This window comes from Muscardinus avellanarius (assembly GCF_963383645.1).
Source record: "Muscardinus avellanarius genome assembly, chromosome: 4".
Lineage (NCBI taxonomy): Eukaryota > Metazoa > Chordata > Mammalia > Rodentia > Gliridae > Muscardinus > Muscardinus avellanarius.
This window is the reverse complement of record NC_137789.1, coordinates 49,426,977-49,450,393: the sequence shown is the minus strand read 5'-3', so window position 1 is coordinate 49,450,393 and position 23,417 is coordinate 49,426,977. Positions and strand designations below refer to the sequence as shown.

Below are 23,417 nucleotides of genomic sequence, written 5' to 3'. Positions count from 1 at the left end.
ATGGTATGCACAGGAATTTGAATAGGAATTAAAATCTGAAAAGGCTCACAAGAAATGAGTAACACATTTTTTTCTGAAAAATAAAAAAATAACAGATGAGATGAACAACACAAACAATATTCATTAGCACACACAAAAGAAATAGTTTTGTGCATTTTAATACATTTAGGACACAAGGTCTTTGTAACTTAAATATATTCTAAACACTATATATTCATGTCTGAAGTAAATGATTGTTAAGAAATTTGCTTTCATAGCTTCCTTTTAAAGTTCAGTTATCTTCTCCTTTTCATATTAGGATTATATCTGCAAAGAAAGAAAGAAATGGAACTAAATGATATTTATATAGGGATTTATTTCTTTCATTTTTATAGTTAAAAGGATTTCAAACTATAGCCATGCTTTGATAAATAGGATGAGGATGCCAGTTCTGTCCTCAGAATCAGAAGCGTGGTGGCACACGCTTGTAATCCCAGTATTTGGGAGGCTGAGACAGGAGGATTGTGGTTCGCAGGCAGCCTCAGCTACTTAGGCCCTTTGCAATCAGTGAGACCCTGTCTCAAAATAAAGAATAAAAAATGGAGTTAGGGGTACAGTTCAGAAGTAGAATGCCCTTGGGTTCCATCCCAAGTACTGAAAAAAAAAAAGAAAGAAAACAAGAACTAATATTTCCATTTATGCTTTTGGTGTTGTTTTGATGAATATTTGGTAAAAATAAAATATCAACCAGTTGGGGGTGGTGGCGCACGCTTGTAATCCCCACGCTTGGGAGGCTGAGACAGGAGGATCACACAGGTTCAAAACCAGCCTCAACTACTTAGTGAGGTTCTCAGCAACTTAGTGAGACCTTGTTTTCAAATAAAATATAAAATAGGTCTGGGAGCATAGCCCAGAGGTAGAAAGACCCTGGGTTCCACCCCCAGTACCACCAAAAAAAAAAGAAAAAGAAAAAAAAGAAAAAACTAAATAAATAAAAACATCAACCAAAACTGTTAAAGCATTAAAATATAATTAATTAAAATAATAGTTAAGAAATTCAGTATAGTGACTTCAAATAGATCTCACACCATCACCATCCCAAATTAAAGTAATTCATTTGTGCAAAAGAACATAATGAACCTAAAATGTAATTATCACTTTACAAACTTTATCCTAGAGCAAACACACAGGCAACCAGATAAACTCATCCTACTTATGAAATATCAAGTGCTGTTATATTTTCACCAGTAATGTTCATTATTATATGAAATTAGAAAACAATAAAATTGGCTGCAAAACAAGATTAAAAAATATAGTACTTTACATAACTTTGGGAAAATGTTATTCTCAGCCAATAACTACTTCTACTGCAGTATTATAGTAGTATTTGTGAGATAATTATCATAAAGTATGTTGTCCCTCCATGCTGAAAATACAGTCAGAATTAAATTATAACCACCCATTACATTCTGCTCAAACCTACAAAAACCTCCTTTGAAATTCTAATCAAGCCTTTTTGTTTTATTCATGTGCCAATTAAGACTGAACAAATGGCCTGGCATTTTACTTGTCTGAATTCAAAGCCCATTCATTTACAATAATTCTCAGAACTAAAAAAAAAAAAAAAAAAAAAAAAAGAACCCTCACAAATTTATAAGCCAAATTCACCCATTTTAGGAAACTTCTTTCTGCCTGAATACCCCTATATAAACTTTACATATAATACAACTCAATCAACCCCAAATCCTGAAATTATCCACTAAACCCAATTAAGAAGTTTTCAAAAATTAAAAAGAAATACATATGTTAAAAAACATTCTTTAGGTGAAGGGAGTGTTTATTATAAGGACAGAGGAACAGATATTTAACCTATGAACAGAGCTGAAATACATATACATTATCTATCTACCTATCTATCTATCTCAAAGGTATTTGAGAAAGCTGAAATCAATACTTACCTAAAGAGATCATCAGCAAGAGACTCTTCTTTTGCATGCTGTTTTTGTACCTGTCAAAGTTAACATAATTATAAACATTTGCTCAGCAGTGAATATATATATATACACACATATAGTTAATGAACTGCTATACAAATAGGTTGGTTGTACAATCATCTTTGAGATTTCCATGTCCGAGAAGATACTATTCTGTAAATTCTTGCTGCAACAATATTTCTCCCATTCAATAAATCCTATTTTCACTTCCCTCTTCTCTTCTCTTCTCTTCTCTTCTCTTCTCTTCTCTTCTCTTCTCTTCTCTCTCTCTCTCTCTCTCTCTCTCTCTCTCTCTCTCTCTCCTCTCTCTCTCTCCCCCCTCTCTCCTTCCTTCCTTCCTTCCTTCCTTCCTTTCTTTCTTTCTTTCTTTCTTTCTTTCTTTCTTTCTTTCTCTTTCTTTCTTTCTTTCTTTCTTTCTTTCTTTCTTTCTTTCTTTCTTTCTTTCTTTCTTTCACGAACCCAGAGACTCTGAGCTAAACCCCAAGCCCAAGTGTATTTCTTATTTGGAAACAAGGTCTCACTAAGCTACGGAGGGCCTTGCTAAGCTGTTGAGGCTGGCTTCAAACTATGATACTCCTGTCTCAGCCTCTCAAGTACTGGAATTACAAGCATGCACCACCATGCCTAGCTTCTATTTTCACTTTTATGTTGATTATTCCAAATGTTCTAGTTAAACAACTCTCTCCAGCAATCACCCCTCAAAGGTAACACATGTATATTCCTAGCTTGCAGAGTTTTTAATCATCCTTTTCCAGCAGGATCCTTTTACTAAATGAAAGAAATGTCAGTACTCTGAGGTTGGACCACTGATGAGACTGGGAGGGTGATACTTAGCCGCTTCAACCAGAGCAGTTTTGCAGGAAAGGAGCTCCCAAATTAGAGCTTACAAACTGCTGAATAATCTCACCCACAAACTCCCCAAGTTTTCTAAAGCACCTTTATTAGGATCCACAAAACCCTGTGATGAAACCATTTTCCTAAAGTCTATCTATGATCCTAGCATTTGCCATTTAAAACCCTTTGACTTTTGCTGGGCGTGGTGGTGCACCCTTGTAATCCTCCTGCTTGAGAGGCTGAGACAGGAGGATCGCACAAGTTGGAAGCCAGCCTAAGCTACTTAGTGAGGCTCTCAGCAACTTAGTGAGGCCCTGTTTCCAAATAAAATATAAAATAGGTCTGGGAGTATAGCCTGGAGGTAGAAAGACCCTGGGTTCCACCCCCAGTACCACCAAATAAATAAATAAATGAATAAATAAATAATAAAGCCCTTTGACTTTTCCCAGCTAACAACAACAACAAAGACTCCTGAGTCTGACCCTTAAAATGTGAAAAGTTCTTATAATCTGGCCCCATGTTACTTTCCAAGCATTTCTCACCCCCACTTCATGGACACTGTATGCGTGGTCTAGACAAAACACAGAACAAACCTAAATCTGAACCACCTCCTAATAAATATCCCATGACTCTGCTCTGGTTCATGTTTCTCCCTTTGCACAGAAAGTTATTTTTTTTCTTTTTCTCTTTCCACACATGGCCATTTTCAAGGTGCATTTTTCAATAATTATTTCGTGCCTATGTGTTAAGAAACATGTTCTTCACCTCTAGCAAAGGCTTTAGATCCCTTTCATTTAAACCAAAGCCTGCCATGAAGAATTTCCTAGCACCTACAGTTACAGAATTTCCAGTTTGCTTAACAATTTCTACTATATATATATATATATATACACTATCCACATGAATACACCATAAGTTCTTTAAATATAGATAATAAAGGTTAGAAGTAATTTCTACTACACCCATGTTTTATCTCGCAATCTGGTTTTAAAATATAATTCCTGCCAGGCGTGGTGGCGCACGCTTGTAATCCTCGCGCTTGGGAGGCAGAGACAGGAGGATCATGCAGGTTCGAAGCCAGCTGCGCTGGCGTAAGAGACCCTGTTTCAAAAATATAAAATTGGTCTGGGAGTGTAGCCTGGAGGTAGAAGGGCTTCCAGGAACCCCAGTACCACTAAAAAAATAAATAAAAAATATAATTCCTGCTGCATGTATGCAGCAATAAAATTGTGTGTGTGTGCTACTAAGAATTGAACCCAGGGGTATTCTACCACCCAGTTACACCTTCAGCCCTATTTTTATTTTGAAAAAGGTTCTCAACAGGTTGATGAGAGTCTCACTACTTTCTGAAGCTGTATAGAAATATCATACCAAACCCCATTAATAGGTATAGTTAATGTATTCATAAGAATGTAATCCCTGAATATTTTTACTGTTAATTTATATTTGTCTATTTTCAGGTACTATCTTAAACTCTAGAAAATTAATTTACTCTTCATGGACCTTCATTACTATTCTTACACTATTAACATATATATATATATATATATATATATATATATATATATATATTTTTTTTTTTTTTTTTCTTTTTTCTTTTTTTGCTGGTACTGGGGTTCCTAGAAACCCTTCTACCTCTGGGCTACAATGCCAGACCCATTTTTTACTTTTTTTTTTTTAATTTGGAGACAGGGTCTCTCTTAAGCCAGCCCAGTTAGCTTTGAACCTGTGCGATCCTCCTGTCTCCGCCTCCCAAGCACAGGGATTACAAGCGTGCACCACCATGCCTGGCATTAACATAATTTTAACCGGAGATGTAGGTTAAGGAACTTGAAGATTAAAAACTCATCCAATGGAATGGCTCAAATTTGACCAAATCTACCCTGACAAGAGCACCAGATCTTCATCAGGCTGCCATATGCTGCAGAGTCTTTGGGTAAAGCTTAGAAAAGTGACTTATATTGATTCAGACTTACACAATGACTTCCTAATCATACTGTGAACTATGAAAGTGAAATCGTATCTTTCCACGTGTTCTAACAGGCAGAATATAAAGGAAAGACATGTAATTTTCAGAAAGTAGTTATCCAAAAAGATACTGGTATCATTATTCTAAATACTCCTAGAACCTTCTTGGCAAGGGATACTAATTTTAAATGTGCAAGAGAGTAAAGAAAAATCAATAAGGAGAGAAATCAGTTTTATAATGTTTTTAATAAAAACATTAAATGAGAATAGAAACCTCAGTTGGGCTTGGTGGCACACGCTTGTAATCCCCACGCTTGGAAGGCAGAGACAGGAGGATCGCGCAGGTTCGAAGTAAGCTGCGCTGGCTTAAGAGACCCTGTTTCCAAATAAAAATAGAAAATAGGTCTGGGAGTGTAGCCCGGAGGTAGAAGGGTTTCCAGGAACCCCAGTACCATCAAAAAAAGAAACACCTCATTGACTGGCACTTTTCATCAAGGCTCTCAGAGAATCAGTCTTTCAAAATTCAAACCAGGTTAAATATAATTTAAAAAGTACTATGTTATATGTACAGAATAAAAATATCCAAAATTTGAGGAAACATCAGGGACTAACTAGTCCACTGACTGGAAAAACTAAGAAAAGTTTGCAGCAGAAGTACAGAAAAAAAGACTGAAAAAGAACAGATATGGAAGAGTAGTGGGCAAACCTAAGGAAATGAGAGGGCAGCACAGTGCTGTGTTTATGTACATTAGCTGTTGCCATGAGGCAGAATAAAGCCTGCTTTACAGAGTAAATGCCACCTACTGTGCCTAAAATCACCCCCACAAAAAAGGATCCAGTACTATAAATCTTGAATGCAGAGTGAACCTCTCTCTTAATGAAATAAATTTAAAAAAGAGAAAAAAGCCAGCTGCAACATGATCATTTTCAATTCTTCATCTAAACCCAAACAAAGCTCATGTGTGGTAATTAATCAAGGAAAACTCCACATCACAGCCCCCTTAAAAATGGATCTTCATAAAGAACCAAAAGACTGATGCAACTGATTCCCAACACTGTCCCAACCTATTAAAAAAGTTTTAAGGCCAGGCATGATGGCGCATGCTTGTAAGCCCAGTACTTGGGAGACTGAGGCAGCCCTGCGCAATTTAGTGAGACCCTGGTTCCAAATAAGAAATAAAATCAAGCTGGGGATGTAGCTCAGAGGTAGAAGGCCTCTGGGTTCAATCCCCAGTGCCACAATAAAAAAATAAAAAAAAAAAAAGAAAGAAAAGAAAAAAGAAAGTACCACAGAATTGGCTAACCCGAGATTCTTACTAATGTACCAAATTTGGGGAAAAAAAAGGCAATCTGAGCAGGAAAAATAAGTGAATAAAAAACTCAAAACTCTAGAAAACTTCTAGAAATAGTACAACTCTCTACCCCCCAAAAAAATTCTTGATTAAAAAGGTATTTTTATTAATGAAACACCAATAGATACCCACAATAAAGGAAAATAAGGAACCAGAAAGATTAATAAATACCACAGTCAGCTTCTGCCCAGCCTTGCAGATATCTGAGAACCATGAAAAATCTGGGCTCTCGGGCATGGTGTGGTGGTTCAAGTTTGTAATCCCAGCATTCGGAAGGCGGAAACTGGAGGATCGCTGTTCGAAGACAACCTCAGCTACTAGGCGAGGCCCTTCGCAACTCAGTGAGACCCTGTTTCAAAAATAAAGAAACTAGAAAATAGGGTAGGGGGTGTAGCTCAGAGGTACAGTGCCACTGGGTTCCATCCCCAGTAGCACCAAAAAAAAAATCTAGGCTCTCATTTGTCGTCTGTATGGGATATGAGTTATATGACAGAAAACTCAATATGGGGTCTCTACTATAGTACCCAGCATTAAGGGAGAAAGAAATACACAGAAGATGGCAAAGGAACTTGCCTATCTTGATCCTGGCACTTGGTAAAAGAAAGAATCAATTTCACTTGAAGTTTGTGACAAGTCAGCTGTCACTCATTCTGTTCCAAATCCATATTAACTACCTGGATAACCAAAACCATCACTAGATGAGATGTTAGTTTCAAATAAAGGATAGAGATGTAGCTCAGTTTAGAATGTTTGCCAAACATATAGGAAGTACTGTGATCTGAAATAAACCCTAATTTAGGACTCAATGAAATCCTACAGATTAAACTTCAAGAAAACAATCAGTTCATGTTCAAATTTCACAAATTATATTTTCAGAAATAAGACACCTTAAGAGAAGAACATAGATCATCTAGCATTTTAGATACTAAATGATACAGAAAAAAATGAAACAGATTTTCAGTAATGAAAAAATATAACAGGTTGAATAAAAAACTCAATAAATACATGCAATACAAATCAGAGTTGAAGAGAACAGAAGTAAACTATAAGAAATCTGAAGAAATTACTAAAATAATAATTATTTTAATTAGATTATTAGAAAGAGATAAAGATTATTAAAATTATTATTAGAAACAGAAAAGAAAACATGACAATCTGCCTTATGTCAAATTGGAGTCCTTAGAAAGATAACAGAAAATAGGAAAAGGGTAATGTTCAAGAAAATAGTAATAAATTTCCAGAACTTTTATTTTCAATTTAAAGTGAGGGCTGGGGAAAAACATAATTCTTATATTTAGAAAGTTCATTTCATTTACATATCTATCATAGATAAATTTATAATATCTTCCACATGACTATCTTGCCATATTTTGTTATTCTTTAGCTTCCTTTAAAATTTTTTGTGGCTTACATCCCACCCCCCACCCCGTCCTTTTAGGAAGTAATTTATCTATTTAGGTCTCACTTTATTTTATTTAAAAAAAATCTAAAATTATCTGATATAGTAAGAAAAGGTACAGATTAACCTTAGTGCTCTATTAATTTAGGAATTCATTATTTTAATGATCTTAGGTCACTTATCTTAAAATTTGGTTTTAAGAATTTGCTCTAAGGAAACCACAAAGGACCAACGTGCAATTCAAACCTCACTTCACACTCACCTCCATTTCCTGCCTCAACCATTCTTCTAGTTCTGTGTTCTTTCGAGCATGGTGAGCTATTAGGTCTGATCCTCCAATGATATGTGGAAGTTTTCCTGATCCAGGAAATGCAACCTGTTAATAAGAGTAGTGAGATTAAACATAATAACACAATGAAATGACCATTGCTTAAAAATAATAAAGCAGAGACCATGATAATGCCAAAGATGTTTATATCCTATCAATGCAAGTATAACAGTTAACTCTGTGCTAGACCCATCTGTTTTTGCCTTTTTTCTTCTCTGGTTATTACCATATCGAGATTTTAAAATGTCACTGGGGTTTACACATTACAAAGAATTTGAAAGTTTTAATTTATAATTTTTTTTTTTTTTTTTTTTTTTTTGTGGTACTGGAGGTAGAACTCAGGGGCTTTTTTATCTCCGGGCTACACTTCCAGATCTATTTTATACTTTATTTGGAAACAGGGTCACTAAGTTGCTGCGAGGCTCACTAAGTAGCTGAAGCTGGCTTCGAACCTGTGCAATCCTCCTGTCTCAGCCTCTCAAGCATGGGGATTACAAGTGTGCACCACCACGTCCAGCTAGTTTAGTTCTTATTAAGAATGGCCTTCGCTTATCATTTTAGCAATTAAAGTAACTCAAAGTGAACATACAAACTGCAAAGCAGGGTTTTTCTAAACATTTCAAAATTTAAGCCCTTTCCAGTCCTGATAAAAATGGAAGTCTTTTAAAAATTTCCAGTTGATATATCCTTAGAAGGAAATGTTATAGATGGCACAATGTATGGTTAAACTAACATTTTCGTTTATAGCAGCACAATTTATAATAGTCAAAATATGGAACCAACCTAGGTATCCATTAACAAATGAATGCATTGCAAAATTATGAAAAATACACATGATGGAATTCTACTCAGCTATAAAGAAGAATAAAATCATGTTATTTGCAAGAAGATGGAAAGACCTGGAGAACATTATGTTAAGTGAGATCAGCCAAGCATAGAAAGAGAAGGGACATATATTTTCTCTAATATGTCCAAACTAGGGAGTAGTAGGGATACCAGAGGGACTCCAGATAATGGAGGGGAAACCTCAGCAAAGTTGAAATGGAAGGGTAGGAGACAAACAAGGCTGAGGTTGATTAATGGAGGAGCTACACCTGATTATGTGTAGAAGTATGACTACAGCATGGTTAACTTGGCTATTCATTGCAGAGCACATCAAGCACACTCTGAATATATGCCAATTTCAATATGATCCACATAAAAATACAAAAATAAAAATATAACTATGAAAACAAAAAAAGTAGAAGTAATTCTTAATAAAAGTAATATCAAGAAAAAAAAGCAGGGTACAAGACAAATTTGGTGGCACATACCTGTAATCCCTGTACTTGGGAGGCTGAGACAGGAGGATCACAGGTTCAAAGCCAGCCTCAGAAACTTCTCAAGACATTGTCTCAAAAACAAACAAACAAAAACTAAAGAAGCTTGTTCTAGTGGTGCACACTTGTAATCCCAACATTTGGAAGGCTGAGACAGATTGCAGGTTCAAGGACATCCTTAGCAAGAAATCAACCAAGTGAGACTGTTTAAAAAACAAATACAAAGTAGGGCTGGGGTTTAGCTTGGAGGTAGAATTTCCCTAGACTCAATCCCCAGTACTACAAAAACAAAAAGTAAACAAAACACAAAAATAAATGAAGAGGTAAAAAAAAAAAAAAAATTCTCTGGAAATATATCAAGCACACTGAAAATAATATATTTAGGGAACAAGTAATAAATCCTTAGTATTTATGGGACATATGTTTAAAATTCTTTATGTGAAGTAGAAAGGAAAAATTAATTACATTTTATCATTAAATAGTTATATTAAAAGTACAGAAAGAGCTATTTCATTGATCTGAAAATTTAAAAAACTTGAATTGTTTTTACAGTTTTAAAACAAATTTCTTGGTTCAGGATATCAATATTTTTAACAGTTTCAAGTCTTTCTAAACAATTTCTCAACATTTTTCAGCTTGTAAGTCTTCCCAAACCATTTTCTAGAAGTCTGTACTATTTTATATTTCTTCAAAGACATCAATATATCATTTCCATACCAATATTGAATAAGTAGTAGTATTTTTCATTGGTGATTTACCAATAAAAACAGTCTTTTGAATTCTAATGTCTTTAACAATGACATTTTGTAATATAATATTAAACTTGAAGTAACAGTACAATAATAATGTCACTGTGCTACTGATGAGTCACAGTAATGTAGAAAAGTCAAACTAAACACAAAGGTATCATGGGAGATTTTTCAATCTCCTGCTGTAAGCAGAGGAGATTCTTCCTGTCACACAGCATTCAAAATCCTTTAGAGATACTGTAATAGGTAGAAAAGTAGTTTGAGTATTAGTAATAAATGCTCAACTTAGGATGAATTACAGCACCTTATGATTACATCAAGAATTTGTACAGTTCATGTTATAAAGAAAGAATAACTATACTGTCATCAAAGTAGGTCTAGAGCAAGAAGAAAGTATCTAAGAATAAACAATAGAAGTTTACAGCTGAATCAAAACTATTTGAGTCACACTGGTAAAATAATATCCTAGCAGATTGTTAATGAGGAGAAACTCAGGTTTGATGGTTAATTCTCAGATTACATACTTTTATTTTACATATACATAAAATAATGAAATGCCTGTAGTTCTCATTACTGAATGTGCTCAGTTACTTTACACAAGTCTCATTGTGTTCATAAGGTTTTGAGCCAAAGAAGCACTTCTTATGGTCTGAGATCAGTATCAGAAGTGGAAAGATTCTGTTATCACAGACAAAAGCTTAATGCTTCAAGTGAGGAAAAACAGGTAAACAGCAACCTATGAAGAATTCAGTCTTGAAATCTGTTTCATTCTAGGTGTTCTATATATTTCATTTATATATCTATATAGTTCATTTCCTTCCTATAGTAATTTCTTAACCACTTTAAGCAGAAGAAATAAGCATCAGTTTCAGTATTACTTTTTAAATTACTCTTTAGTACAAACAGTAATTGTTAAAATACTGCCCTCTTGTGATACAATTAATAAAATACCTACCTTTTTGAATTTCTTGAAATTCTTTAGTTGATCATAATCACCATTTACCCCAAAAAGATTTCTGGCACTAGAATTATTAACCACCAGTGATCTAAATTCAGTCAGTAGCACATTTCTTGGAAGCATCTCACTATTGTCCTGAAGTTCCTCGTTGCTCTTAAATGGGGTTAAAATGGATGATAAGGAAAATAAATAAGGAAAAGGAAAATTACTTGTTACTTGATGTTTACAGAAAAATGTTCAAATAACCTTAGAATTTGGAATCAAATTATATCTATTTTATTTATTTATTTTTTTGCGGGTCTGGGGATGGAACCCAGGGGCATTTGACCTCAGAGCCACACCCCAGCCCTATCTTCATTCTTTATTTTGAAACAGAGTCTCACTAAGTTGCAGAGAGCCTCACTAAGTAGCTGAGTATAGCTCAGAGTTACAAAAGCCCCTAAGTTCCACCCTCAGTACCACAAAACAAACAAACAAAACAAAGAAACAAAAAACCTGAAACTATATAATCCATATGAGAGATGGTAACAGGTCTGATAAATGCAAACAGGAAGAAAAAATAAAGGGAAAAGCAAGAAGAAAAGGTTCATCTAACAGTGATATATTAATCAGGACTGACATTAAGTAAAAATGGCCTCATTCTTTTGGAATTCACAAATATTTCACACCCATTATTGTATTTAGCATAAAGAACAACCTTGTTGGAAAAGTATCAACCTCACTTTATAAACAAAATCTTGTGGTTTGTAAGTGTGAAATGAGTTGGTTAAGGTCACCTGTCTATGCAACAGAGAGCAGGGAATTACACCCAAGCTTTTCTCCATATTCCTTTACTATTGCCTATTAATTTCTAGAAGAGGCACAATTATTAAACAGACAAAATTAGACAAAAAATTTAATCCTAAGATTAAAATTTAATCCTAAGAATATAAAATGACAGAAAATAATGAGATGATAGTCCCTATATGTCAAATCTTTAGAAAATTAAATAAAATAAATAAGAATTTCCTTACCGTTATTTCTTCTTTAGTTGACCATAGTGGTTCTTTCTTGAGCTCACATTTCTTCTCGATTACATTATCTTGCTAGAGAAATAAAAAAAACAACATATTGTTCACAAGAGTTATTAATAACATTCCTAAAAATTTCATAGATATTCATGCTCTGGCCCAGCCATCTAACTAAAAAGTATCTAAAGAAATTAGGAGATGAAAATAGAAATAACTGTACAAAAATATATTTTAGTATGAGTACAGAAGCTAAAAATCTAAAGCCATTAAAGTTTATATAAATTACATGCTTAGAAAATATCTAACAATCTAGGAACATAATAAATTAATAAAAATTATATTAAAATTTATTTGAAGTCTGTAAAATATGGTATAAAATACCAACATACAAACTATGATTATATATGGATGTAGGATTACCAATAAATTGTCAATTTATTTTCCTTTATTCCATCAACATTCACGAGGACCTTTAGATACTTTTTTTTTTTTTTAAACGGGTGTAGGGATGAAACCCAGGAACCTTTGGCCTCCAAGCTATACCCCCTGCCCTATTTTTTTTTTTTTTTATTCTTTATTTTGAAACCGGGCCGTACTAAGTTGCAAAGGGCCTAACTAAGTAGAGAAAGCTGTCCACGAACCATGATCCTCTGGTCTCAACCTCCTGAATGCTGGGGTTACAATCATGTGCCACCATGCCCGGCTACTACATAAATTCTTAAAAACAATCTTAAACAAAAGAGTTAAAAACAAAGAGTTAAAAACAAAGAGTTAAAAACAATCTTCTATTGAACATGGTTGATCAATGTCAATTTCATGGTTGTTATAGTGTACTGTTGTCATTCAAGCTGTCCAAGTAATTAGGAGTAGCCAGATGAAGGGTACATGAGCTATCTATATTATTACTTAAAACTGCATGTAAATCAGCAATTAACTCAAAATTAAGCCAGGCGTGGTGGCACACGCTTGTAATCCCCACACCTGGGAGGCGGAGACAGGAGGATCACGCAGGTTCGAAGCCAGCCGCTCTGGCTTAAGAGACCCTGTTTCCCAAAATAAAATAGGTGTGGTAGTGTAGCCCGGAGGTAGAAGGGCTTTCAGAAACCCCAGTACCACCAAAAAAAACCCCTCAAAATTAAATGTTTTTAAAAATATCTTAAAGCCAGGCATGGTAGCGCACGCTTGTAATCCTTGTGCTTGGGAGGCTGAGACAGGAGGATCGCGCAGGTTCGAAGCCAGCCTCAGCTACTTAGCCTCTCAGCAGCTTAGTGAGCTCCTGTTTCCAAATAAAGTATAAAATGGGGCTGGGAGTATAACCTGGAGGTAGAAAGCCTCTGGGTTCTATCCACCCCCAGTAACTAACACACACACACACACTGACCTCATCGGGCCCCTGGATGGCTTTGTCAGGGGACTAGCGTTTATTTTTGTGAAGAACCACATGCCATCCACCCAAAAGCTTACTTCGAGACTCTTTTCCAGTGATATCAGTACACTGGGAATAGTTGACCCCTGCATACACACCCCTTTTCTGCACTCCCAGCAATAGAAAGAGATCATTGTTGTAACAGTTTCAGATGTTGAGGTGGGTTCTTGTTCTTAGCTAGTTTAGAAAAAATAGCCAGAACTATACTGCTGCAAGCTTAAGCAAAGTTTATTATTACAAAGGTAGAAAGAAGGGACAGAACAGTAAAGCACTGCGTTAGAAAGATAAAAGTAGTGGAGTGCCTTGAAGGTAAGACACTGAAGTCTCTGAACATATAACTTAAGTTAAACAGCAACTTAGTGAGACTCTGTTTCCAAATAAAATATAAAATGGGTTTGGGAGTATAGCCCTGAGGTAGAAAGCCTCTGGGTTCTACCCCCAGTACCACAAAAAAAAAAAAAAAAAAAAAATCTTACACTGAAAGCAAAAATGTTTTTGAAACTAAATGTTTACTAAAATAATTTAGTGCTGGAATATGTAAATTAGCTTTTAATATATCTTAAAGTATATTTCAACAAAATTATAGTTTATTCTCTAAAAGTCTACTACTTTTATGCTGTATTTTTCATTTAGAACATCATGAATTTTGAAATGGCAAAATAAGAATAAGATGATGTTGTGGAGTCATATACAAAATAGGTGATTTATTGCTGATATCATTATATATCATATAAACCTCATATGGTAAATCAAAGGTCTTTACTGACCCACTGAAGACTGCTCAGTGGGTGCCCTTGTAGAGGACTGCAGGGTGCTTGTTCTTGTCTATCCCTATCTGTGCTCTAATGGCCAATGCCAGGGTGATGTCAGATCTGAAAGAACATGCAGTGAAAGGAGATATTAGTAACATTAATCAGCAGCCATACAGGATGGAGCAAAGAGTTCTGTGACTCACTAAAACCACAACCATTTCCACACAGATCTGTGTTCACTGTGGAACAATTTGGGACATAATTTATTTATTTACTTATTTATATTTTTTGGTACTGAGGGTGTAACAGAGGGGCTTTTCTACCTCCGGGCTATACTCTCGGACCTATTTATACTCAATTTGGAAACAGGGTCTCACTAAGTTGCTGAGAGCCTCACTAAGTAGCTGAGGCTGGCTTCAAACCTGTGTGATCCTCCTGTCTTAGCATCCCAAGCGCTGGGATTAAAAGAATGTGTCAGCATGCCTGGCTGGGGCAGAATTTAAAGAAAAGAAGAAGAAGAAGAAAAAAAAAAAGTACAAAAAACAGGTTATGTATGTAATAGGAAAAACATCCTAAAGAAAGAAAATAAGGATATGTCAATGAAAATGAGAAATATATACAAGGTCGGGCATGGTGACACATGCTTGTAATACTAGTACTTGGGAGGCTGAGACAGGATGTTTGAGGACAGTCTCGGTGAAACTTAGTGAGGCCTTCTGCAACTTTGTGAGACCTTGTTTCAAAATAAAAAATAAAAAATAGGGCTGGGGGTGTAGCTTGGAAGTAGTATGCCCCTGGATTCTATTCCCAATACCAAAAAAAAAAAAAAAAAAAGAAAGAAAGAAAAAGAAAGAAAAGAAGGAAACAAACATAGAAAGACAAGAGAAAAAGGTCCCAAAAGAAGTTTGTTTCCAAAGCTGTAATCAAATGATATAGACTTAACTTTCTAAAAACTAAATGTTTATAATATCAAATAACCTCATTCAGCAGATGAATTTCAAGATTGTGAAAGGGTTGTGGTTCTTGTCTTTGTCCACTGAATATTTTTAACAGTGATTACAGTGTTTAGTGTCCCTCTCATGGGTTGGATTAGTTAGTGAGAGAGGACTGTCATAAGAGGCAGCTCCCCTACCCCGTGCTTCATCCCTTTTACATGTATCCCCCTGCACCTCTAGTGTCCACCAGTCATGATACAGCACTAGACCCTCATCACATGCAGTCACCTTACCTTGGACTTTCAGCCACTGAAATCATAAGCTAAAGAAACTTCTTTTATTAAAAAAAAAAAAATTATCCGGTCTGAGGTATTCCACTATAGTTAAAAAGAACATGGACTAGGACACCTGGAAGGCAGGCTTGATGGCCAGAGGTGGAATGTCATACAGCACAAAGATACTTAGGAAAGAGCTCAGTTGTCTACTTGGGCTTCTTTTATAGGAAAACAAAACAAAACAAAAAAACTATCTTATTTAAGCTGCTCATTTTAGAATTGTTTAAAACATCAAAGTGATTCTTAGATAACATAGTGAAGGAACTTTTTCTGGGAAAAAAAATTGGTGTCCCAAATCAAGATCTATGGAATATTTGGCCTGAGAGTCATATCTTTCAAAAGCTCACTCATTAAGGTGACTTAATGCAGGTGGTCAAAGAAGGAAATTTAGGATTTACCAGGAGAAGTAACAAATAATGAAGTCTCTCTTCCTTGTATACATATGCAAATATAGAAGTTAAACAGGACACAAGCTTTGTTTTTCAATAATAGTTACAGACTTATATAGTGCTTGATACACACTAGATTCCCAAATGCTATCAAATTAGTTCTAACTTCCAATCATGTAATATTAATCCTTTTATTTTTTTCTGTCCTTATTCTGTACCTGTTAATGGGAAGAAATAACTATAGAGTCATAAACAAAAGTGGACCCACGTGGGAGGTTGGAATATCAAATTTTGGCTTATCAGATTTGTGCTCTCATCTAATGAGTTAACCAGTCCACAGGTAAGAGTAGGTCAACTACTGATACACAAAATAGAAAATAATATGAAGAAATTTCTTAACCAAAGTAGAAAAGATAAATCTCTAACATACATGAAAACAGGATAGGACAATAAAGAATAAAATGAAAATAAAAATTCCTAGTGATGTCATACATATTTTTAACTAAAAATTTATTTAATAGGTACAGAACTTTGTACTGTGTACCTTCTTTTATTTTTCTGTGCCTGTTCATTGTTTTAATGCATCTCCTATACTTATCATCATGGCCAAATGTCATTTATAATAGTACAAACTAATGTGGAAGTATATCAAAACAATTATATATAAAAGTTTTGTCATCTGTATTTTTGAAGAGCCACTGTATAATTAACATTGACCTTACCAAACAACAAATTTTTATACTTAATAGTAGATATTGAGGACATTAATTTTTTTTCTTCTAGTAGACATAACAGAAACTGTTAATAAAAAATCTAAAGTGCTTTTTTAACATTCTATGTTTCTACCGCAATACTTCACATTAAAATGTTACTTACAGATATTTTATTATTTTCTGGTACTGTTTCATCTTTAAAACTATTACTTGTTTCTGTATCCATCCTTGGTTTCTTTCTAATATTGACATCTTCTTGTTTTTGAACTTGCACTTTAACTTCTAACTCTGATTTTGTGTTCTTCAATAACTGTTCCAATATTTCATCTTCTATGGCCAAATTATCAATTTCTTTTCTCTTTTTTGAGCTTAGATTTTCTGTAGAAAGAGACTTATTGGCAGAATTTTTTACAGTAGATTTTAAATCTGTATCATTTGTAAATAAGTTATCTGATTTTTCTTCCCAAGGCTTGTTCTGTGATAGATGTTGCACACTATCTTTCCACAGTGAAGGTGCTGCAGGTTGTGTTTGTTCTAAAAGAGAACAAGACATTTCTATTCTTGCTGATTTGGATGAAGACATTTCTTGATTTTCTTCATCCCTTTCCCTTAGATTTAAAAAAAGAAAACAAAACCAAAAAATGAACACAATAATTTTTTAGTTTGACACTATTTGCCACACCCTCTATTTAATTGATAACATATTCCCAACTTTATTAAGAGTATCACTAGAAATCAACAAGTATTTGAAAATAGTACACAATTCACAGGTATCCTACTCTTTTGATAACCTGATGAACCCTATGCTAACTCTGTCTTTTCTGCTGAGGTAGAATTAGTTGACACATCCATGTGGAAAAAGAAGGAGAAAAATAAAAATGAATAGGACCTACTGCTAGGTGACAGCAAGCTTACTTTATAATGTAGGGAACCCGTGAGCAAAGAAAAATTAAAGTTAATGAGTGTTAGAGTCAAGATAATAAACCAAAGTGGTTAAATCTAGAACACAGCACCAACTATATACTGCAAATACAATGTGAATCTGTCACTTAGAGTATTCTGTACAATACTGTATTATTCACTCAGTAAGTACTGAACATTTTGTTTATATGAACTGTACCTAGGTCCACAGAGGACAGAAAGGCTTAAGTTTCCGCTCTCTAAAAGTTTACTGGATCTGTGAAAAACTGCAACAGTAAAGGTGATGTTCTATTCACACTAAATTACTCTCAGAGTACTGGATACAGAACAATTAAGAGATTTTTTACAATAACTTAGGTGGTTAGAGTGTGAAGTAGTGGACTAGCAACACAAACAGATGATAAGGAAGGGACTGAAGAGAAACTGAAAATAAAGGCAGGCATGATGGTGCATGCCTGTAATCTCAGCACTTGGGAGGCTGAGTCAGGAGCATTGCAGGCAAAACAGCCTCCAGGCCAGCCCTAGCAATTTAGTAAGACTCTGTCTCAAAAAAAAAAAAAATTAATAAATAAAAATAGGGTTAGGCGTGTAGCTTGAAGGTAGAATGCCCTTGGGTTTAATTCCTAGTACCCAAACAAAACAGAACAAAAAAGAAATAAAAAAAAAAAAAAACCACAAACAAACAAGATGAGTTTGGGGAGGAGAAGCTATCCAAGATTCTAATAAAGCAAAAACTCCTTTACCTTTTGAGAAAGTTATCAAGAGAAACGGGCAAAAAGATGATTTTGGAACTCAGGTGTGAGGGAAAAAAGTACAAAAAATAAAACAATACATAAGCTAAGGTATGTTTAGTTTTACTTATTTTTTTATTGTACTTGGGATTGAACCCAGGGGCTTTCTGCCTCCAAGTTACAATCCTAGCGCCCCCCCTCCGCCCTACTGGGGATGGAACCCATGTACCTCAGAGATACACCCCCAGTTGCAAAGGGCTTCACTAAGTAGCTGAGGCTCTCTGTGAACTGTGATCCTACAGTCTCTGCCTACCCAATGCTGGGATTACAACAAGCCTGTGCCATTACATCCAGCTAGTTACACTCTCAGCTCTTTTTATTTTTGTTCAAAAATAGGGTTTCACTAGGTTGCTGAGAGTCTCACTACATTGCTGAAACCATCCTTGAACCTGTGATCCTCCTGTCTCAGCCTCCCAAGTATCAGGATTACAGGCATGTGCCACCACACACAGTTAAGATATAAAAGACTGATGAAGGAGAATCTGTCTAATAGTTTTAGTGGAGGAGGAGATTAGGACATTTCTCAGAATGAGCTCAAGGGGACACAATTATGCATAGAAAGGTACTTAAGCTGAACAGGCTAAAGTAAATATCACAATAACATTAAGAAACGTTTATTTTTTTCAGAGACACAAGAGAGGAGTTATAAAATATACCTTTTTTGGGAAGATGGCTGAAAGTAGTTTTTGATGGAGTTGGTCTGCTGCTGGTGAGAAGCCCGTTCTCTACTTTTATTTACACTTGGGAATTTGGTTGGTGAAAGCTGATAGTTTGGGATGTTCACGCGATCCGAAGTGTTTGATACTCTATTATTATTGGAGCTTGTTTTGGAGAGTCCCTTTAGAGTTGATGTTTCTTGTGAAAGTGTTCTGAATTTTTGTTCCACTCTGGAGATTTTTACTTCTTTTGGCACTTCACTCAAATACATACTGTAGAAAAGAAAATTGAAGGTAAAATTTATAGCAATTTTTATCTAGAAGCAAAATTCTCTAAACAGTTGTAATGTAATATAGTTTTATGATATTATTCTCTTTTTTGTGTGGTATTAGGAATTAAACTCAGGGGCATTCTACTTCCAAGCTACATCCCCAGTCCTCTTTTTTATTCTCTATAAACAGGGTCTAAGTTGCCAGAAAAAAAAATCTTAACACACACACACACACACACACACACACACACACACACACACACACACACAGAGTTTTACAATGTATAATTGAACATAAGATGCTGCCTAGCCAGGTGTGGTGGCAAACGGCTCATAATCCCAGCCTTTGGGATGCTGACACAGGAGGACAGAAGTTTGCGGACAGCCTCAGCTACTTAGTGAGGCCCTTTGAAACTCAGTGAGACCCTCTTTCAAAATAAAGAATAAAAATAGGACTGAGGGTGTAGCTCAGAGGTAGAATGCCCCTGGGTTCAATCTTCAGTACCGAAAAAAAAAAAAAAAATGCTGCCTTTGCTATTCTTGTACAAAAAGGAAGAAATAAAGCTATTGTTGAAACAACTACCAAAACATCAACATTTTTTCTTTAAAAAGTTAGATTTGACCAAAGTATAAAACAATGGGTGAAAAATGTGGCCCTTGAGTCTGGCTGACCTCACTAACATAATGTTCTCTAGTTCCATCTATTTTTCTGCTAGAGAGAAAATAAGAAAGAAAGGTATCTCATAAAAATTAGAAGAAAAGAGACCAGTAGAGCAGTGGAAGAAGATTGGGGGAGAATGAGAGGGACAGAAGAAAAATGGAGAAGAAAACAAACCAAGTAACGTTATGTTCATATATGGATTTATCACTAAGAATTTCACATGCACAGGGTGAGAGACAAACACAGACCAAGTCATGTGCACATATATAAATGTATCATTATGAATCTCACAGTCATATGCAATTACAATGCATCAATAAAAATTAGAGCCAGGCGTGGTGGTGCATCCTTGTAATCCCAGCCTTCGGAAGGTTGAGACTGGAGGATTGCGGTTCGGGGACAGCCTCTGCAACTTAGTGAGACCCTGTTTCAAAATAAAGAATAAAAAATAGGGCAGGGGTTGTAGCTTGGAGGTCAAATGATAAGGGTAGTAAAAATTAAATATTTGTATAATATAGTGATGGTATTAAGTACTTTAATATGAGCACATAAGTATGGAATACTTCAAATACACTGTCTTAAATTAAAAATACTATAGAATGCAAGAGTTAATTCCATTCTTATTAAAAAGCAAAACAAAACATATTTTCAACTCCCTCCTTCTATTAATAAAACAAAAAACAAAATAGAAATCTGAATGCCTCTTTAAATAGAGAACCACTGAAAAACTATATTTATGGGCAAACATTACCATTTAGCTGTCTCAGTAGTCTCTATAAAGTATCTCCAATGTTACAAGTAATTTTTAAATATAGGCAACATTACACAAGACAAATATATTTATGGTGGTACCATCTTATAGGTGGGAGATACATTTTAAGACCCCAAACAGGATGCCTAAAATCAATGATAGTATCCAATTCTATATATGCTACATTTTCCCCCATATATACATATGATAGTTAATTTATAAATTAGTAAAAAAAATCAACAACAATAACTAGTGATAAACGGAGTTACTATCAATGTACTGTAATAAAAGTTAGGTGAATGTAGTATGTTTCTTCAAATATCTTACTGTATTTTAGCAACACTTCTTTTTTTGAGAGGTAATATAATGCCTATGTGATATGACAAGAGATGAATGAAAGAGGCACTTGTGATGTAGCTTTATGCTATTATGTAGGAATTACTTGAACAGAAGCCTCCAATACCAAGACAATGGATCTGAAAACCTTATCGGCTCCTAGTGACCAACAGACAGGTAGCATATACAGCATGGATATGCTGAACAGAGAGATGATTCACATTCTGAGTAGGATAGTAAGAAATATTACCTTGCTACTTAGTGCAATTTATGAATTTTTTTTCAGAAATTTCCATTTAATATTTTTGGACCATAGTTTACCAAAGGTAACAACTAAAAGTGTGAAAAGTGAATATGCAGGTAGGTGGGGACTACTTTATTTCAAACTTATTTCACCATCACAAATGAAGTAACACTTTTTAGTTTTCAAATTACATATGTAAAATCTGAAAAATGTACCCTAAGAGAGGAGTCCGCAAACTAGAGTTTACATGACATGTTCTGCCACTGATTTTTATAAAGTTTTATTGTAATACAGCTACATGTGTTCAATTATATGCTCTCTGTGATTGTTTTTACACTACAGTGGCAGAGTTATGGATCTAAAACAGGAACCAGTGGCCCATAATGCGATAATATTTACTTTTTGATCCTTTTACAGAAAGTCTGCTGATCCCTGTCCTAATATATTATTTTCCCTGACATCCCAATCCTATGCTTCATCTCCTAAGAGATAATTTGACAAAGTTACAAACTTTACTTCTTAACTATACATTAATTTATTAGTAAGATAATTGCAATAGTTTGTTAAAAGGTTTTACCATGTATCTGCTTGCTCTGATTCTGTGTCTGCTACATACACCATGGTGTTCACTGGAGCACTTGGCATTAGTTTTTCATTGACTGACAAGCCTTGTGAAAGGCTTGACCCTGGAGTTGTTGTCTTTAATCCTGTAAATCATACAAATAAAGGGAAAACAAATCAAAACAGCCAGAAACAAGATGAACATTTGATCACTTAAAACTGTTAAGACTGTGCCATGCTGAGGGGATGAACTAGGTCATATAGTACATAGTTGTCAGTGGAACCAAAAAATATTTAACAAAATACAAGGAGCACATTGGATCACTAAGGGCATATCTAAAACAAATTATTTTAAAGCTACATTAAAGCCTTTGCTATAAAGTATGACCAACTAATAAAATCAACTTAAATTCTAATTCAAATGTTTTAAGTTATCCTTCACCAAAATCACATCTCCCTACCTATACTCAAATTAGAATCAATATTTTAGTTTTAGAAGGAATACATTATTTAAAATAAAGACTTGAAATACCATTTTAGACACATTTTTTTGGCTACTCCAGAAAACATGATTACTTCATTGTTTATTTACTAGAATAGTAGCCTATTTCAAGCATCACTCTCTTGGAATACTTTTCTTTTTAACTTCCCACATTAAATTAGGTGATCCTCATTTCTGCTTCCCTACCATCCTATAACTCACTTTAGTGATGATTCACTTATCACTAGCTGTGTAACCTGACTTATTTAACTTCCCTATTCCTTATTTCTATTTCCTCATCTACAAAATAGGAACAATTATATCTTTCCAACAAAACTGTTTCGAGGACAAAATAAATTTATACAAGGATAACATTTAGAAAATGTTTGTAACATAGTAAGACCCATGCCAATGTTAGCTGTTACCATTATCATCCTTATCATCTTATCAACTGGAAAGTCCTTGAGAATAGAGACTTACTCTTGCTCATTTCTACTTCTCTAGAGATATTTAATATATAGTAAAAATAAACAAGTTCATAGAGTAAGGTGATAACTGAAGCATCTTAAAAGTTGACATTAGACTTCTGGGAAGATGGCGACAGAGAAAAGCGGGGCTTACGAACCCCGCTAACAACCAATCTCTATTACCACAAAATCAGCGCCTTTCATAGCCAGAAAACACCATCATCAGAGAAACAAAAAATGTAATTACAAGGGACAGAGAAAAAGAGGGCTGGAAATCTAGAGTTCATATTCCATATTAGGATAGATTTTTTCTGAAAAATAAATAAATAAATGTATGATAGTTTCACCTAAAAGAAAAAAGAAAAAAACATTCTCTGGTAAGAAAGAAAGCAAAAAGAAATATCAAAATGTTATCTTTAAGTCATCAAAAGCTTGGTAGCAGACAAATGAAACTGTTATGTGAGATTATCATTGTTAATTTTGGATAAATTGCTAAAATACTAGATGTCAACCACTAAGCCAAGCAAGGGAAGGAGGGATGGGGAGGGAAAGGGGTGGGGATCGGGTAGGGGCTAACTGGGCGATGTGTGCATGTATGTCTACAAAAGTATTTTCTTTATACCATTATGATGTATGAATACAGTGTACCAATAAAAAATAATAATAATAAAAAAATAAAAAGCAAGAAAAGAAAAAGAAAGAAAAAGAAAATCCTATGGAGGAGCAAACAAGACAACGTAGAGGAGGAGAAAGGAGGGGGGAAAAGGAGAATCTCTAAAACACACAATCGAAGTCAACCACTAAGCCGAGCAAGGGAGGGAGGGAAGAGGAGGGAA

The 23,417-nt window shown here is 34.8% G+C and overlaps 1 protein-coding gene across 1 annotated transcript in view; it reads right to left on the bottom strand.

Annotated features, from left to right (window-relative positions):
- Window positions 1-275: 275 nt before the first annotated feature.
- Window positions 276-23,417, bottom strand: part of NBN (nibrin) — a gene marked incomplete at both ends in the record, with an annotated part of 42,700 nt that continues 19,558 nt past the window's right edge. Inside the window, 8 exons of the mRNA XM_080694242.1 lie at window positions 276-306; window positions 1,938-1,987; window positions 7,789-7,902; window positions 10,878-11,033; window positions 11,894-11,965; window positions 16,604-17,048; window positions 18,809-19,081; window positions 21,650-21,779. Coding sequence (XP_080550368.1) covers window positions 276-306; window positions 1,938-1,987; window positions 7,789-7,902; window positions 10,878-11,033; window positions 11,894-11,965; window positions 16,604-17,048; window positions 18,809-19,081; window positions 21,650-21,779 — 1,271 coding nt within the window. The remainder of the gene's footprint in view (window positions 307-1,937; window positions 1,988-7,788; window positions 7,903-10,877; window positions 11,034-11,893; window positions 11,966-16,603; window positions 17,049-18,808; window positions 19,082-21,649; window positions 21,780-23,417) is intronic.